Source organism: Haliotis asinina, chromosome 6 (genome assembly GCF_037392515.1).
Source record: "Haliotis asinina isolate JCU_RB_2024 chromosome 6, JCU_Hal_asi_v2, whole genome shotgun sequence".
NCBI lineage: Eukaryota > Metazoa > Mollusca > Gastropoda > Lepetellida > Haliotidae > Haliotis > Haliotis asinina.
The window spans coordinates 19,512,314-19,531,970 of NC_090285.1; the positions used below are offsets into that span (position 1 = coordinate 19,512,314).

General features: G+C 35.8%; 1 protein-coding gene across 1 annotated transcript in view; it reads left to right on the forward strand.

Annotated features, from left to right (window-relative positions):
* The window catches only part of LOC137286377 (spondin-1-like), a 115,299-nt gene that overhangs the window by 54,806 nt on the left and 40,836 nt on the right, over positions 1–19,657 (forward strand). Inside the window, exon 2 of the mRNA XM_067818193.1 lies at positions 15,076–15,176. Coding sequence (XP_067674294.1) covers positions 15,076–15,176 — 101 coding nt within the window. The remainder of the gene's footprint in view (positions 1–15,075; positions 15,177–19,657) is intronic.

Below are 19,657 nucleotides of genomic sequence, written 5' to 3' on the forward strand. Positions count from 1 at the left end.
ATCATTTTGTAGCACCTTGTTTGGTGATGCTGTTAAAAAATGGCACATATATGTTACTGAAAATCAAATCAAGTTTTGGCAAAATTTTCAATTTGCCCTACATTGGAATGTTGGGTGATACCAGAAGAAGAAAAAAGACTTTAAAGAAGAAAATACCTGTTTTAGCAGTGTCATATTTTGAAGGATTGTGATAGATAAGTTTGGATGAAAAAGTAATATGGAAACGGTTTATGGTGTCTTCAGTTTTATATCTAATCAAATTATTGACATCAACGTAATCTTATTAGGATTTGGCCCTACAGCATTGTGACATTTTTTAAATTAATGTTTTTTTTCTCATTCATGTGAAGTTCAAGAAAATAGGAAAAGGAAAGTGCAAGAGTGCTTTGAATGTGGGGTTAGAGAGAGAGAGCGCATGAGAGACAGAGGGACATGAGGGAGAGAGAAAGAGAGAGAGGGAGAGAGGGAGTGAATATTGCTTAATGCTGCTTCAGCAATGTTGCAGCTATTTGTGGAGAGAGAGAGATTGGGGAAGGAAGAAGTGAATGATAGGGTTTTTATATCAGACTGATAATCAATGCAGCACGACAAACCGTACTAAGCTTTGTCAAATGTAAGTCACTGTATACAAACACTATAACTGGATCAAAAACTAACCCAGAATTACAAATGTCTTTATCAACATGATGTAAGAGCCTCTGCGATGGCTGGACAGGAGGTCCTCACAACAAGTCTTTGGCTAATTGACCTTAGCACATATGCCACATCCAAGTTTTAAGGAATCTGTTTTGAGAACAAATCTGTCTTCAAACACAGTCATGCTGTTCCTTTGAATTGACAAATGACATCCTTAAAGCCCGATTAGGTTTTCGCCAAGTTACATAGTCACTGTAGTGGCTGGATGGTATATGAGAAATGTAGGGTTGATTTATCTGAAAAGTGAATGTTTAGTTATCTGGGAAGTGGGTACAGGTGATTTGTGTGTGGGTGGTTGTGTTTGCTTGTATCACCTTCACATGTACGTGTAGTTGCAATTAATAACACGTTATCTATATACAATGTGTATAAGTGGGGACAGGGCGGTGAATTTAAATGTTATTTGAAATATCATGCTTGTCAGTACAGACTGTATTGTTTCTTGTTATTTGAAACAGTAGTAATAATATGAAACATTAATGCAGTTTAAAAGGTATAGAAATTGATTAACATTGCAGTTTATGTTTTCAGGATGCTGAAATATAAGACAACATGTGTGCATCACTAACTGTAGCCATAAGCTATAGCTATTAGTATTTTTGAGTGTTCACTAAAAGTCTCCTGTTCAGTCTATTTAATATAATTCATCATCACTTGAAATTTTTTTGTCATTTGGACACTTTCTGGAATGTCTAGCTTTTTGGATGAGGGTGGAGAGGGTTTGCTAACAGTAAATATACAGTTTAAGAAATATACTGAACAGCAAAAGAAATGCAACTCTGACTTTTTGTCATGTATTAAATAGAAAACATAAACTTGTATACACACTTTCATGAGATTTCATTTTTTTATACTTGTATTTATACACTTGCAAGAAGTTAAAGAAACAGTGAATGAATGTGTCTATGACGGAGAGAGATAGAGTGAGAAATTAAGAATTTGCAGCTGTAACAACCTGTACTAGACCCTTCTCAATCAAGAGGGGCTAGTATTTCAGCTGAAATCAAGTAACATTGGGGTTTTCTCAATTCTCAGGGCTGACTTGTTTGACTACCGTTATTGTATCCTAGTGGCGTAGATTGAAGCTCATGCTGTTGATCACTTGATTGTCTTGTTATACTTGACTACTTTCAGACCGCCTACATGTGGTGTAAAATAACAAACAAACGAATCCTTTATGAATTATTACTGCACCATACACAAAATTCTTTGTCACAACTTCATGTATGTCTGCTGATCCTCAACCTTGATGAAGATGGTGGAATGGCATGAAATATTAGCTGGATAAAACATCCATTTTCTTCATAGTGTGACAAAGAAATTACAAACGTAAATTGAATTTATTTCGTTGGCACCAAGACCTTCCAAAGTAATGTCAGACGATTGTATGATAACGTCTGTGGCTAATCAGTCGCCATGTGATGAGGAAGGCGACCGACTTGATGGATGCACAATGTGTATCATAGGAAAGTGCAGATTGGCACATCAACGATGGCAAGACTGCATCTGATGAGGAGGACGGAGATGCTGAAACTGTAAATGTCTGCACCAGCTGACTCCACCATGTGATGGTATCTGGGATGAAAATATCCTATGTCATCACATGGCATCTGATTCTGACCAACCATGTCCTGTGTTAAATCATATTGTTGTAATGTACTTAAAACTCAGGGTGTGGCAGAGGAAGTTGAACTGTGCTGTTTCTGATTAGAACATTTCTTAAAATAAATAAAAAAGGAATTTTAAACTGAAAAAGTTCACTGGCAGGGGATAAAAGGGCTAAAGTATTTGCCAGAGATTGTGTTGTGTTTTCTCAGATATCCAGTTCAGGTGCAGATTTTAACTAATTAGATTTGTAGCAGGTATTAAGTAAATTAGATGGATATTAAACTAATTACATTTGTAGGAGGTATGAAACTTATTAGATGTGAAGCAGGTATTAAACCAAGTAAATTTGTTTAACAGTGCAAAACTGAATTTTCCTCAAAATTGCTTACGGATTTGACTACCATTATTTTTAAAGGACAAAAATGATGTTTCATAATACTGTTTTTGGTTTGAATTATGTTTTTTTTGCAACAAATATTTTGGCTTTTTCGTCATTTAGACTTTTTTTCATGAATTTAAGAAAGTTGATTATATTTAATATGATTATTAATTTTCATTCAGTCCATTGACTCGCCGACCCAGATTTGAGAATAAATCTGGCCTTGGTACAATATTTTCTGTATTTATATGTTTTACAGAGTCATACAACTGTTGATGACAAAGGACACAAGTTCATATTATATGTATGGTAGGATAATAGCATTTGTGGCATTGACATACTTGTATTTTTCAGGAGAAAAATTCTTGATATGGAGATTCACCAGCATATGTCACATGCTTCACAAAACCTGCTGTATATACCTGTAAATTAGTTAGTTCCAGGTTGACCTTTTATCTCAAGGTCATCTGTAGAATCAGTTACTGCATCAGGGTATCTGGGAAATGGATGCAAAATGGCAAGAAAATGGACATTAAGGTTTTACTGATCTAAATCCTAATGAAACGTGGAGCTTCAAAAATGCAAGAAGTGGATGAACTTTTCAACTTTATATGAAACAGACATGACATTTTCCATGCTATGGAAAGAGAGATGGCAATCTGGAAACCTATTTAATTCATTTGATTCTGGTTGTGGTTGGTGTATATTTTATCAGGTGTTTAATGATCCAGTTTTTGAGATTCTGTTGACAGTTATGGGCTTCTAGGTGGGAGACAAGGGCTTGAACTATACTGCTGAACTATCACTGCCTCTAATTTGCATATTTATTCAATTCTTCATGGAAATTTACTTCCATTAGTCATTTGAAAATTTGGCATCTGGACAAGACAATGACCTTCATATGTCCCCATTGCAATTTTTAACATTTTATCCAGACACCAATGTAATGTTTCCACAATTATTTTTTGGACCTATTTTATGTTGAATGATTTAGATGACAGCTGACAGCATTGTATAATGAAATTGTATATAAATCACACTTGGTCTTGAGAAATTCTATCACTCCTGCAGATGCACTTTCTGCAATCATTGATTGAAATATTCTCCAAACTATACACCAAAATCTTAGTTTGAACATTTTCTTATAGAAAATGTACAGATTAAGATATATTAATATTTTTGGGATATTGTAACCTGTCGTCAGGTACTTACAAATTTTACAGCATGCTACAAATGCCATCCAATTCTGTGAATTTATGATAATAGTGTTCTGTCATTTAATAAACTCAACTCAAAGAAGTTTTATCCGTCAAAATGATGGCACATCAATTCCACCCATAATATATCTGAGGGAATCTCCAATGGAGCTATTTATAATAAATAATACAATCCAGTCACTTACCATTATCGTACACTTATCACATTATTATAACGCATAACATGAAGATGCAGCAGTACATTGTTTTTGCTCCGAGAATAATCTCCACATAATGGATGTATTAATATTCAGTCTGCCTTTAAGCCATTGTTGGACAGTATGTACTTGTACAACATTTGTTAAAACATTAAATGTGTGCTTAAGTGTTTACCCCTCTGTGTACAAGGTTTGAATGCTAATGAAGGTCATTTGCATGATGTGACATATTATTTTCCTGCCCACTGTACGTATGCCATCCTCTAGTGAACCTTGAGATGTTTGCTTATGGGTATGACGTTAATAGTAGTTTTAAGACAAGCAGTGTCAAAAGAAAGGAATGGTGAAAGGTGCAAAGGGGAAACTAGCCACGATTCCGTCGCAAATGATTGACAACATTGTGAGACCTGTTGTCACCTCTGGGAAGAGTGCAAGGTTGTAGAGACAATATTAGTGTTCCCTAACAACATCATGTATTGTGTGTTAAGGAAAACAGCATCTGCAACATCATGTATTGTGTGTTAAGGAAAACAGCATCTGGATTAGAATTATCAATGACACATAAACACTATTGAAATAACTGACCAACTGCTTTTACAGTCTATATAATTATGTTTTTCATGTAAAATCTTTATGTAATATATTTTAGAAAAAAAAAGATTATTTAAATTTTTCGCCTTGTGATCAAAAGGATTACCAATAATTCCTGATTACTCATGTTTTGGGACAAACCTGTTTATATGCAATACTTCAGGATAATTAGTCATCTTTTTCACCATTTCATAAATTTTTCATCTTTTCATAACATTCAGTGCTGATATAATCACAATTTTTTATAAATCATAAGATTGTTTCTCTAGGCTGATTTTACCATAAAAAAAGAGATCACAAGTAAGAGAAAAGTACAAGACTGAGGTAGATAAGACAAAAATAGCTAGAACTGTCAACAATGGAGATAGTAATAAATATAACAGAATGACCCGGAGTCATATCTTGTCCAAATATGTCAAGGAGTGTCTTAAATGGCTAAAGTACAAGGTTTTACCATTGGTATTTAATTTTTATGAGCCTGCCAAAATATTTAAATAAATGAAAAAATATAAAAAAAACCCCAAAATTTAAAAGAAACACTGTAAAAAAAAATGATGGACTGATCTTTATGAGAAACATCTTTGTTTGTATGTTGTGATATTTTTGTATTTATTAAGGTTGTTGAATCCTAGTATTGTAGTCATATTGTAGACTTGTTTGGTGATTCTTGTGACTGATTGTCATACTGACTGAAATATTCTGTAGAACAAGAGCTTCACATGCAAAGTAAAGCATGGCAAATTCAACCATATTCTCTTGTAAGCAGTCAACTCCCTGGCATTTCATACCACAGCTCAATGGCATCCTTGACTTATATCTGGTTTACTGAAGAGAAATCTCATCATATTGTAAACACATAATTGGGGTAATAAACAAACTCATTAAAATGGCTATATGTTCATTGGAAGGTTTTATTATCTTTGATATGTTCCCTAGGTTCAAAGAAGGTGATACATGAACCGTTTCTTTAATATGAAATACAGTTACCACTTTAAGGGCAGAGATAGTACACACACAGAAGCACACTGATCCTTATCAGTGGGGAAATGGCAGATTAAATTTGCTGACTTGGCAGGAATTGTATCTGTGTATGCTCCAAGTGGGATTTATTGCTCAATCTCTCAACGTTTAACTACTTAAGGTAATCAGTGTGATTTAATGAGCGAGTTTATTGCTAAACACCTGAAGGACTCGCAGCTTCCAAAATAGAGAATGTTTAGGATTGAGTTTTGTTACATTTCAAGATGAAGTTCAGAGTTTTTGTGGAGACTCATTCATCGTCCTCTTTCTTTTCGTGAGATTCCCAAACATGATGTCCTCACATAATATTTGCCCTTCCATGAGATTCACTAACATGATGTCCAAAAACATTGTCTTCCTTTACCTGAGATTCCCAAACATGATGTCCTAACACAATGTCTTCTTTTTCCTGAGATTCACAAACATGATGTCCAAACACAATGTCTATGCTCTTCCTGAGTCACAAACATGATGTCCTCAAACAATGTATTCCTTTTGATGAGATGCCCAAACATGATGTCCTAATACAATGTCTTCCTGAGATTTCATAAAATACATCTGATTGCATGTTGAGTGTTGGCAGTATGTTTTTCATTCTGAAAACATGTTGAAAAGCATACACCATATCATGAAGATTTCCTGCATTACACCATCATCAATCGTAAAATAGTTTTTCCAACCTTTGAGTGTACAAGAGAGAACTAGGCTCTTGGCATCGACTGTGCTAAATCTTGATAGATTTATGAACATTTATAAGCTGAGCGGACTGGACAATTTTGTTAAACAGGAACTTTAGAAATTTGGCAGCTAAAGTTACAGACAGTTTTAGACAAGTTTGAAAATGTGTCTTGATTTCAACAGACACCTCCTGTGGAGTTTTTCATCAGCTGTTCTATTAATCGCTGTCACGTCCTTACAACAAAATATTTTCAAATTCTTTTCATCGTAGTCCCACTATGACATCTGTATCTCAAACCATTCATTATCGTATTATCATCTGTTATTTATATATTCATACCGCCCTTGGCAATGTTTAGAAAATAAGGATTAAATGAAATCAGTTAACTCAAGAATGTTTTACTCCACCTATCCTTAAATTTATGAGTAAGAAAACTGTCTAGCTTAAATGTCTTGCATAACGACAATACCTACATACCAGTGGAAGAATACACCTGGTTTGACTTACGTTTGACATACAAGAGGCTGGGTATATTTGGGAGCATTATGTTTTGCAAACCCACTAGGGGCAAGTGGAATTATGGGTAAATAAGGATATAAAACTGCAAGACTATCCTTGAGGCTTGTATGGGGCACTTGCTAGTCAAAGATCAGAGAAGAGGATGAAATAAAGTAACCTAAAATATTTATTCATAGGTATGTCATACTGTGTCTTTTTATTGTGAAGAAACTAATGAATATAAAAGTATGCAGGATTTCCATATTATGTTGTCTGTATTAGTCGTCCTGTCTGAGCCAGCATGTGTCTGTCTTGATTAAAGAGAGATCGCTGTTCTTTATAAATGTTGCTGTCACTGAAATATATTTAGGGAAAAATATGAAGTGTCGCTGAACTTCACCTGAGATGTTTTAATATGATTTTTACAAACCAGTGCAGACGTGCCAAGTGGTTAATAAGGTGGTCTTTGTTTTGAACAATTATGTCTTTTCCTGGCCTGACAAATATGATGCAACAGATATATTCTCAATCCCCATACCTGTAAATGTTTGATCCAAATCCAATCATGAAACATATCAGCACCTTTTTAAAGGTAAACAATTCATTGAAATGCAATACCCTCCTTACAATGCTATATTCTTACGTGCATGTTGAATCGAACATCTTGGGAATTTCATCACGGATTTGCAGAACATGATTCTCAGGGTGTTATCAAGAAGACCTGTGTCACTTATTAGCCTGATAAATAAGAAATGGTAAAACGGTCAATGGAATTAAAACTGTGAGTGCTAACAGACCTGTTGAAGTAGCAAAGGTGTTTTTGTAGGTTTGTGCAGATGTTAGGCGGGTGTTGTGCCGTGTGCCACTAATGAGTGCACATTGCTGTGCTGGGGATGCAGGTGTGCATTTGATCTGCTGTCCATGCATGGGATGTTGATACAGACTTTCTTTCACAAGATAAACATTTATTTAACATGGAAGGAGAGTGCTTATCTTGCTTATGGATATATGTCTGTTTACATGTCGGCATATTTCAGGGGAAAAGCTGGTGTATGAATACAGATATCATACTTTTTCTGTCACAGTGCATGTTTCAGGTTTCTATACTATACTGATTAAAATCACAATTTAGCTCTTAACTGTATCAAGTGAAGCACTTAATGTCCATATAATCAGAGTGAGATATTTTAGTGATTCATGAAGAATAATGACACTATGCAGTGATATATTACAACACTTATGACAAATTTAGATCATTCTCTCTTTATTTGGAAACTTGTTGTTTGATACACACAATTTTAGAGAATAATGTTAAAAATTAAACGCATCATTTATTAGTTCACATGTTGATCAATTAAAAAAGGTTAATAATCCTTTATGTAAAAGTGGGTTTATTTTTAAGCAATATTCCAGCAATATCATGGCAAGGGGACAATAGAAACGTTCTTCACACATTGTATGGATGATCAAACCTGGGTCTTCAGCATGATGAAGGAACACTTCCACCACCAGGCTACCCCGAAGCCCCTTTTACATAATGACTGACTGTAGTAATTAATGTTGCCACAAACAAATGTTTGTCATCAAACCTATGGTAAATTTAGAAAAAAAATACTTTTTTTCTATTAATCATGAAAAGCGTTGTTTACTCCTGTTTTTGATATGTATAATGCTTGAAGGAAATGTTTCATTTTGCCTTAACCATTGGAAGTTGTTTGGTTTTACCTGAACCAGAATAGTATTGAAGTTATACTTTAACCATGAATGAAATATTACACTCTACCATAGCCATGGATAGTTAAACCAAAAGATGCTTACCCACAAGGAGTAGGGGGGCAGGAGGATTGCACCCCCTTGAATTTTGTACAGGTTACTTTCTATGCATCAACTTATGTAACATTTGATTATATTAATGTTGATAGTACCCCCCTTATTAAGAAAAGTTAAGTACAGCCCTGAATATATTTCTTACTTTACCATAAACTTATATTCAGAAATAAAACAGAATAAAACAGAAGTTGTCAGAATGTTTTTTTGAAAATATACCCTTGAAAAAGTAGGGGATATTAGATTTACAAGACTGATAAAATTCAAATGATGAAGCCAAGGAGGAAGCGATGATGAAGAGAAATTAAGTGAAAATATGACAATTTATTCCATTCCTTTGGAAGTGTTTCATCTGTATGGATATATATTACTTTTCTTCATATGCACTGACTAATGGTATGTTCGCAACAATCTAATATTTCCTACCTTTTTAATGGTATAGTACAGTATATAATCACGAGACCAAATTGAATTATAATATACCTATCAAGGGTGATTACATGATTAATACTGAAGCAAAGCCATGGATTAGCTGGGATGAAACGTTCCACGAGCGTTCCAAATGTTTAGGAGAACACTTCACACTGCAGTAAGCATGCATATATTGTATTGACAACGCAATCAATGCATACTTCATGCAAGCCACTTACAATGATTGATGTATGTCAGGTAGGGTTTTATATGCTTGTCATTTGCTTGACTTGCTTTAGGAGAAGTTGATGTTAGAAACCTTTCAAAAGTGAACAAACCTGCTTCAACTGCCTAGAAAGACTGAACGCAGGGTAGGTTCCAGACATACCCTGAATACTTGAAAGCTACAAGTCACAGCTGCCATGAATAGTAAGCAGTTCATTCCCTGTTATGTGAAAAATAAAATTACACACCCTCTACTGTGTGAAATACATTTTGATTACAGAATTATTTGGGGGGAAGAAAGAATGGAATTTGAAATTTTGAGATGTTTGGGTGGAGTTAGATTTGAAAGTTTAAAATTGGCTATGAAAGTATAAAGTTGATTTAACAACACTGTTTGATTAAGAAATTTCCTTTGACTAAAAATTTCAAACTTACAAGAAATGAATGGTGTTATCATGGCTGACAGGTTGCAGTTACTTCATGTAAGCGATAACACCTGTACAGAAATTTCTGACTGAAAGAACAGAGAATGAAATTCTTTTGTGCACACAATTTTCCTTTATGCTGTGGTTTCTGCATGAAACCATGTTATTGGTTTATGTTTTTAATAATTGAAAGCCTTATTGTAATTGGTATTTTGAGCTATTCTAGAATCTTCACTGGAACCAGAATATATTTTTGCAGATAATACATCAAGTTTACATCCTTTAACTGCTACCTTTTTTTGTTTGGGCTTGTTTGTTTCAGAAGAACCTAGTAACTGACCTGAGGTATCAGGTTTGGTTTCTAATCGTCGCCTTACTCAATAAGTTAGCTTAACTGTTTCACCTTGTCAGCAAAAGAAATTATTGGAATGGGAAAAAATACCCAGGAGCATTGTGCATGATGATTTACCCTTTGGGAAAAACCAGTTTCCTCTTCCAGTGGTATTTTTCATTTCCATCATGTCAAACTAATTCGTTTCCCTCACCCCTAAATCTCAGCTAACTACTGTCGTTTAGGATTTATGGGGCATAAGTCTCTCCTTACACTCACATGTCATTCTGTACAGACAGTACATTGTGTCAAATGTAACCGTAACATCACATGTCACACTGACGATCATAGGCCATCACTGAGATATGACAAGCAGCCAATAAGCTCAGGTAGTGCCAGGTGAGAGATGAACAGACAGACAGACATGATGACACTCGCGATGATCAAAGGGTTGTTATCTCGAGTATTATGGCTTGTGTTAATGATGTCACAAGCTAGAGGTAAGAACGATGGTTGACCTCGATGATAACTGATAAATAATTGAGGTCCGTTGATACACCCAGTGAAAGCAGTATCATTGTGGGGGCTGGTTCATGTGTACGTGCATCTCAAACCACGTATCTGTATCAGATACTAAAGGATGAAATTAGGTGCAGACACTGCTACTGAGAGCTTGCTGCACTCTACACTGCAGAGATAAAGTTTATTACGTGACCATTAGCTTCATCAATCAGTCAAGATACAAATATAGCCCTCTAGATGACACAATGGAAGATTCAGATAGGAAGCCAATGATTGTTCTTTCTAGCAAAGAGGTGGTGACCTGCGTCACTTTGAGATTCTCCCCACATGTTAAGCTGACATGCAATGTTGTAATTGATAAACTGTATAAGAAGTAAACCACAACTCATGGTTCAAATGTCAAGTGAGTGAGTATGGTATTACATGGCTTTCAACAGCTTGAATTGGTTTACAGTGTATCTATGTGGGGAATTATCCTACGGCTTTGTGAATCTATGTGTGTTCAGTAATCACCTAAACAATACCTTGTACAAGATGTTCACCAATCAACTAAACAATATCTAATGCAAGGTGTTCCCCAATCAACTAAACAATATCTAATGCAAGATGTTCCCCAATCAACTAAACAATACCTTGGACAAGATGTTCACCAATCAACTAAACAATACCGAGTACCAGATAACTAAATAATACTTAGTACCAGATTTTCACCAAGCAACTAAACAATACCTTGTACAAGATGTTCACCAATCAACAAAACAATATCCAATTCAAGACGTTTACCAATCAACTAAACAATACCTTGGACAAGATGTTCACCGATCAACTAAACAATACCAAGTGCAAGATGTTCACTTATCAACCAAACAATACCTTGGACAAGATGTTCACCAATCAACTAAACAGTTCCCAGTCCAACATACTCTTGTTGCAAAGCCATAGATAAGTTTCTTTTCGTTGTTTTCTCTTTTTGCAACATGATGAGAGAGGGTAAATCTCGGCCTATAGTCCAACTGTTAAAAGAACCCACACATCCTATGTCTTTTGTGGGATGGCTAACCTGCACAGGTCACTGAAAATGAACAGATATTGTTGTCATGATTTTGAAAGGTGATGGCCAAAGACATACTATGGTGGAAGTTTGATGCTGGCAGATGTACATGGGAACCAAATTTGTGGGTCATGATTAGCCTTAGAACCCTGCTAAATTACTTTAAATACCATGACTTAATAAAAACACATATCTTTTTCACTGAGTGAGTGAGTGAGTGAGTGAGTGAGTTTAGTTTTACGCCGCACTCAGCAATATTACAGCTATATGACGGCGGTCTGTAAATAATCGAGTCTGGACCAGACAATCCAGTGATCAACAACATGAGCATCGATCTGCGCAGTTGGGAACCGATGACATGCGTCAACCAAGTCAGCGAGCCTGACCACCCGATCCCGTTAGTCGCCTCTTACGACAAGCATAGTCGCCTTTTATGGCCAGCATGTGTTGCTGAAGGCCTATTCTACCCCGGGACCTTCACGGGTCTCTTTTTCACTAGACCATTTTCGATTAAGTATGTAGTCCCCGATAAGAAGACAAAATGGCAGGTTCCTGAGCTAAAGTATGTATGTTAATCCTTGAAGAGAAACTCTGACAAATGCTCTAATGAGAATGAAGAGGGTGTTTTCTGGAACAACATAGGTTTTCAACGTAATTCTGTTTAGTGAAAGTGATATGTTACAGTGCATTAAGTTTGAAGGAATGTTTTTACCAGTAGTATGATGTAAACAAGACAATTCAGCATCTGACTATTCCTGTAAACCTACTATCATACTCAGCCATCATGTTCAAACTGTGCATTGAAAAGTAATTAGATTTTTTGGAAATGCATGTAGTAGGAAAATTAAATGAACGGTGCCTAAAGTGATGTATTTCTTCAATTTCTTGTACAGTTTAAGTACAACATTGTCATGTAACCATCATGCACGAACTGCATTGAGTCTGGGAATGCACTTACTTGGGCCTTCTTCATTAACCCATGTTTTGCAGTTGAGATGTTTAATCTTCCTCTGATCCTAAATAATAATATTTTCCAACCAAACCCTAACAACTGACCATTCATTTTAATCAGCACTCCAGCTGGTTTGAATAAGGGGTCATTGTTTAGGATGTGTTTGAAGTTTTAAATTTAATTCAAACCTTCCACCCTTGTGAGAAAGAAGGGTTAAAATGGAGGCAATAGTATTTATTCTACTAATGATAGCAAATGTGTTTAACAGACGCACATTTGGAACATTGTTCTTCATGGCTCTTCCCATGAGAATCACATCTGTCTTTCTTTTGTTATTTAACGGGAAGCAAGTCAATGGCTGACTGAATATTTTGTCAAATCAGAGCTGCAGCTCAACTGTCATGAAGTATCAAGTGGTGGTTATTCAGTGCTCTGTGTATCATTATCTAGACACTTTTCAAATGGGCTATAAACTGTAATCCACTCGTCTCTTGTAATCTCCAAAGAATGCAAAGTTAGTCCTGAATAGACTTTTAATGGTCATTAAGGTTTGGTGAGAGTAGAAATCGCTGTCATTGAGAAAATAATACATATGCCATGATTTCCTTTTGTCTCGTCAGTAGACATGTCATCAAGTTTATGTCTTTGAATTTGTTAATATAAAATAAATATGTCTGGAATATTTAATGTTTGTTTGATGGCTGCAGATGTGTGATGTAGCTATCAGCACTTTTAGTGCTTTTCTTTCTAGGCCCACATATTATTTCAACTAGAGCGAACAAAAAATATCAAACAAATTACAAATTTTACCTTTCTTTCATATTTGATTGAAGGGAAAAGACTTCAAATAAATGTTTGAACAAATTCAAAATCAGGGAAGATAATTGTTTACAACTTTTCATTCCTTTGATTAATAAGTTACAATTTTCTGATTTGTATAGAGTTCAGATTAATTTTTGCTAAAAATTAAATATATTGGTCAGATCTTGTACTGATGTTAGGGTATAAATATCGGCATGTAACTTTATCTACATAGTTGCTATTAACAAATGTCCACACTGTTTACATAGGTATTTAGGTTCTCTGTGATCAGTTATAACTGGAATTTTGTCAGACTCACCAGGAGGTATGGTTGTGGTTTTTAATTTTAAAGCATCATGTAGAAATGATGAAAATATGCACAGTTTTGGAGGTAAACATAATTAAGTATCATGAATATTATCATTGCAAGGTTACACGTAAAGTTTTATTGGTTTGGGGAATTTAGTTATGTGCTTTGAAGTAGGAATTTTAAATATACCATCAAAATAACTTTGTTGTTTTTAGATTATATGTATGTGATATCACATTTTATGCTAGGATGTTGGATCTTGAGAAAGAAAGTAACTGCCCATGAGGCAGAGTGAATCTCAGAGGAACATCTCATATAATAGTTGTACGGTATTTATACTGCTGTTCCCTAAAGCATAATTTGGTCTTGGCTGGGAGTAATGTTGAAAATTGCCCTTGTTGTTGTTGCTAAATAGCTTTAATCTTCTAGAAAAGATGTAATCTGTAGGGTGATCTAGATGAGAAACAGTTAACTGATTTAGTGATACTGCTGGAGAAGTAGACAATTAACAGTAAATGTACCATATTTCCTCCCAAAAATGCAAAGTTTTTTTTTAGAGTCGTTTGACTTTATCAGGAACCAGAATTTAAAGCAACTTATTGTCAGGCCTGTAGTTAGCGCTGACTTTCTTTGCATGGTAGGTTAGATCCAGATTTTTTAATTGTGACGAATTTTTAGAATGGAGCGATTTGTTTATGCATGTGTTATGTCTAGAAATAATAAGTGCCAGGGTTACTGCTTGGAAACCTGTGAAGATCCTGGTTAGAATTGATCAGCAGTAATCCATGCTTGTCAGAAGAGGCAACTAATTGAGTGTTCAGGCTTGCTGACTTGGTTGACATGCATGACATTGTCTCATTTGGGTAGATCAATGCTGTTGATCACTGGATTGTCTGGTCCAGACTTGATTATGTACACACTGCCCCCAAATAGCTGGAATATTACTCAGTGCGGCGTAGAATTAAACTAATTCACTTATTTACCCACTTAATATAGCTAAGAAGGCAATGTAAACTTGTTTTGTTAGGTGCAGCTTATCACATTGGAGAGTATTCTCCCTTTGCTAATCCAGGTTCCTAGACGTGGCTTGGTTATTACTTTGATACCTTAATGCCCCTGACTGTTTCAACCAAAGTAGTTCGCATCAATTACAAGATCATAAGCTCTGGACATATTTCTAAAGTGGGACACTTGTCCAGATTAATGCAAACAATCTTTGACAGATGTCAAAATGTGTCAGATTACTTTTATATGTTTGTATGCATCTTGAACAGATGTCCATTTTAAAATTTTTCAATCATACCCTAAAACCTTAACCAATGTTTTTATTTGCAGTAATTCTGGAAGGCAGGGCGAACCAGACGTTGCTAGGTTACATGTTGGTAGCAGTGCCACAGGGAGCCAAAGAGGAGAATGTGACAGTTGGTCACTTTGATGTGAGTAAATGCCATTTACAAGTGTTATTTTAGTATTGTAGCATATATGTATTCACTTAAACATCTTGAGTGCCACTTCTCCATCATGGTAACCCATGATGTGTAGAGTTATGCCCCTTAGATGCCAGGATCAGCTGATTACATTCTAATTCTTAAGTGTATTCAGTATAGAGGTTTGGTTTGTTAGGACCATACCCAGCTAACTGATATATTTAGGTTTATGTGTTTCTATAGCATGCCAAATTTCATACTTCCTGTTTTGTATCAAAAGTGTCACCGCCCCAGTTGAACAGTGGTAGAAGCATTTGCTCATCATGGTGAAAACCAGAGTTTAATTCCAAACCTGGGTATAATGTGTGAAGCCCATTTCTGGTGTTCCCAGGTGTGATATTGCTGTATATTGCTAAAGGTGACATAAACCTAAACTCACTCACTCACTCACTCACTCACTCACTCACTCACTCACTCACTCACTCACTCACTCACTCACTCACTCACTCACTCACTCACTCACTCATGAAAGTGGATGCAAGAAATGAGCTTCACGTGTATATAACCATGCTGGGAATCAAACTCAGGGGTTAGGCTTGATGAACAAGTACTATTAATACCTCACCAGCCACCAGGATCAAGGAAGCCACGCTAATCCCTACATCTGTGTCAGTATCATTCAACATATGTCATATGTTTAGCCTTAATATTGGGTCAAGCTCTTGTGCTCCTTGTGTATTCAGTGGCCTCTTGAGTGCGTCAGGATGAAGATGTAGATGCTTCTCATGGCTTTCAGGACAGAGAAGACACACAATTCACACATACGAGGGTGACAGTATTGTAATGTGGGCAGCCTGGCACTTTAACCTGGGAGTATTTGCTCAGAATGTAACTCAGAATATTTTCTCTCTCAATGTTTTCACAACCGAGGGTGACCTTTTCAGCTATACTTTAAAGGAACTGAATTGAAAAATCTGTTATAAGAAGCACTGGCTTTGGAGACAGATTCATTCTTGACCACTTGTGGTCGGTACTGTATCTCTTTGTAAACATCCAGGTGAATGCTTCTCCCTAGTGGGATGTAAATTGTTATTATCCTCTTCGTAGTCAGTGGAAACATGTCACAGATTCCCAGGTCTGTCTCTCAGATCCTGAACCATGTTTTTTTCTCAACAGCCGAGCCCTCCCTGCATTGCTAAAACCCTAAATGATCAAGTCTAGATTCAGGACTCCTTTTCAGTTTAAATGATTTATTTGTTATGAACAAAATTATATATATTCAGAAACTAAACATTAGTCTACAGTTTCTGGCAAGTCTTTTTGGACAGCCACATACAGAGATGAAACTGGTTGTGAGTGAATAAGTTTAGTTTTACACCGCACTCAGCAATATTCCAGCTATATGGTGGTGGTCTGTAAATGATCGAGTCTGGACCAGACAATTCAGTGATCAACAACATGAGCATCGGTCTGCGCAATTCAGAACTGATGACATGTGTCAACCAAGTCAGCGAGACTGACCATCCAATCCTGTTAGTCGCCTCTTACGACAAGCATAGTGGCCTTTTATGGCCAGCATGTGTTGCTGAAGGTCTGTTCTACCCCGGGACCTTCACAGGTCGACACTGGTTGTGTTTATGATGGTATTTTGTTTTTGATGTGGGAGAATTTCAAGAATTCTGAAGAATGATGAAATTGTGCGTTTTTCTTATTGATCTTTGTATGATTTAGTCAAAAATTTCTGCAACAGTTTTGTCATTTATTGGACAACAAAATCCTATTAACATTTGCGGTCAATCATTTCACCACCACATATCAATATATGCTGCTTGTAATCTGTTGGAGTGAATGATATGATATGTTGCATCTGGTTTCAATCCGTCATCCTCATCATAATGAACCTTGTTTCTGTCTGACTAAGATATACATATATACATGCCATCATGATTGATTCTCTGGTTGGTTTGATGGCTCTGTGAATGAATTTTGCAAGCACCCAGAGCCATTGGCTACAGACCCTGAAACAAATGAACCCATGCAGTCTTACAGCCAATGCTAGTTGATGAAATATGTGGCATCTGTCAGGTAGTTGAAAACTTTATCACTGGATCATATACATAGAGTGCTTATGAAACAACATGTACTCACTTCAAGATTGGAAGGTGTCCAGATTGAATAAACTTCACTGGCTCAACTCACCTATAGTACACGGAGCTACGAAACATTTCTCTACTTCCTCCCCATAAAAAGTTATGCAAAATGCATGAAGATTATAATTAAGATAGACTGGCAATTGGCACCCCAAAGTGTTTTTTCCACCATTCACAGTTCAAATTATTTTCCCTTTTGACTTTGAAGTCTAAATGTGGAAGTGTGATGTCTTAATCTTGAATGATCGACAGCACCATGTCTATTAAACGGAAGATAGAACTTGCTTGAGCTGTTATAAATAAATGAATACATTATCAAGAAAGTGAATTTATGAAATGTGGTTGAGATGATGGGTATTATCTTCAAAGAGAATTGTTTATGAAAAGATGGGTGTTGGACTCAGCATCCGTTAAGGTGTTGACAGGTGAGGAAGGAGGAAATGAGCCATTTCATGAAGACCTCATTAAAATATCAATAGACATTTAATAAGGACATAATGATAAGATTGGAGCATGTTCCACCTACCTAAAAATGAAAAAGTAAATTGACCTTTTTTGTGATAAATGGGTGAGAAGAAACTTCTTATATACAGGAATGTAATGGAATGTCTATAGTTACAAAAAAGTATGATGCAGAGAAGATACCATTCTTTTAGATTTGTGAGAAAACCATGATTTTCAGCACGTCCCAAGATTACTGGAATGAATAACAAGCCTTTGGAATGTTAACGGTAATCTGTGTTCATGAGTGATATTAAAGAATAATGATTATGAATCTATGGAAAAACAATGTGATTTATGAACTAGTGGACCATGATATATGAAATAGTGATCCAGTGTGTATGGAATAGTGATCCATGATCTATTGAATAACAATGTGATCTATGAAATAGTGGACCATGATTAAGATGATGGCTGTTGTTGTCATCTGGGGTTGCTACCTCCTGGAAAAATTACTGACACCAAATCCTGTAACAAGTTATCAAACATGACACAGAGGGAAATTCTGTGGGAATAATGTTTAGCACATGTGTCTGTTGTTGTTGCTGTTGCTGCTGCTGTTGCTGCTGCTGCTGCTGTTGTTGATATCATGTAGCACTACTCCAGTGAAAAATACTGATAAAAAAAATACAGAGGGAGATGTAATACATGTGATTTCTATAACTGGGTGAATGAGTGAGTTAAGATTTGTAGTCACATCTTCAATATTTCCACCATATTGTGACAACTGTGCAGATCAGTGCATATGCTGTTGATTACTGGATCATCTGATCCAGACACGATTATTTATGGACTGCTGCCATGTAGCTGGAATATTGCTGAATGTGGCATAAAACTAAACTCACTCACTCACACACTAACTCAATGGGATGATCATTAATAGAATCTGACAACCCCATATACGACTACCTTGTTTCCCATGTCGTCTAACTCATTCTTCTGTAAGAGGCATATAACATGATGAATACAAAACCTCTAACACTTCTCGCCATAATCTGGATTTTGAAATTCAAATCTTCAAACTTCGTTTTCATCTTGATAAGAGCTGGATCAAACATGGAGAATAAAACAACGACTATCAAGCAGACTACTTGCTCCGAGGCATGTTTTATGAAAGTCAGTCTTGTTAAATCTACCCAAGTTCAAATGCCTCTCTCTTTCAGACTTTTACATTTGACAATAATTTGAATGTGATCACATGAAAGGTTTACATGGCTTGTGTCGGGGCTGGGCGTACAGGCGTGTTGATGTATGAGACTATGGTCGTGTCAGCAATGATCGACAAATACTTCTAAAAAATCCATTGGAACTCTAGTTCAAACATTACTTGCATTCCATTTAGTACCCTGTTTGCTCAAACTCTTATCATTTACTGTTTGTTTTCTACATTTTGTTGAAAAGGTTTCTAAATGATTGCTGAAAAAATGTGGTGTGCGGACATTTTTTCTTCTTAAATGTGATTATGTTGTTGAACTATGTTTGTAGCACATGGATACATCAGTTATAAGTTTTTGTTGTTGAGGAAAAAGTATGATTTATTGGACATTAATATTGTTCTCAACATGGCAGTAGATTATGTGAAATACAAGGGCATGTATTAAGGATATTTCAGAAAGCAAATCTTTTCTTGGTTTTAGATGCAAGTTGTGTAAATGTTGAAAATGTTTATAAGTAATTTGTTTTGCTAATCATTCTTTTTCAATCTAAATCTGTTTTTTTAAATAATGCTTTGATGAAAATAATACATAAAGTATGAAAATGCCCACAGGGTTGGTTATATGTCAAACTTGCCAACACTGATCAAAACTTACCTGACGGCAAATAATTTAGGTTTGACAA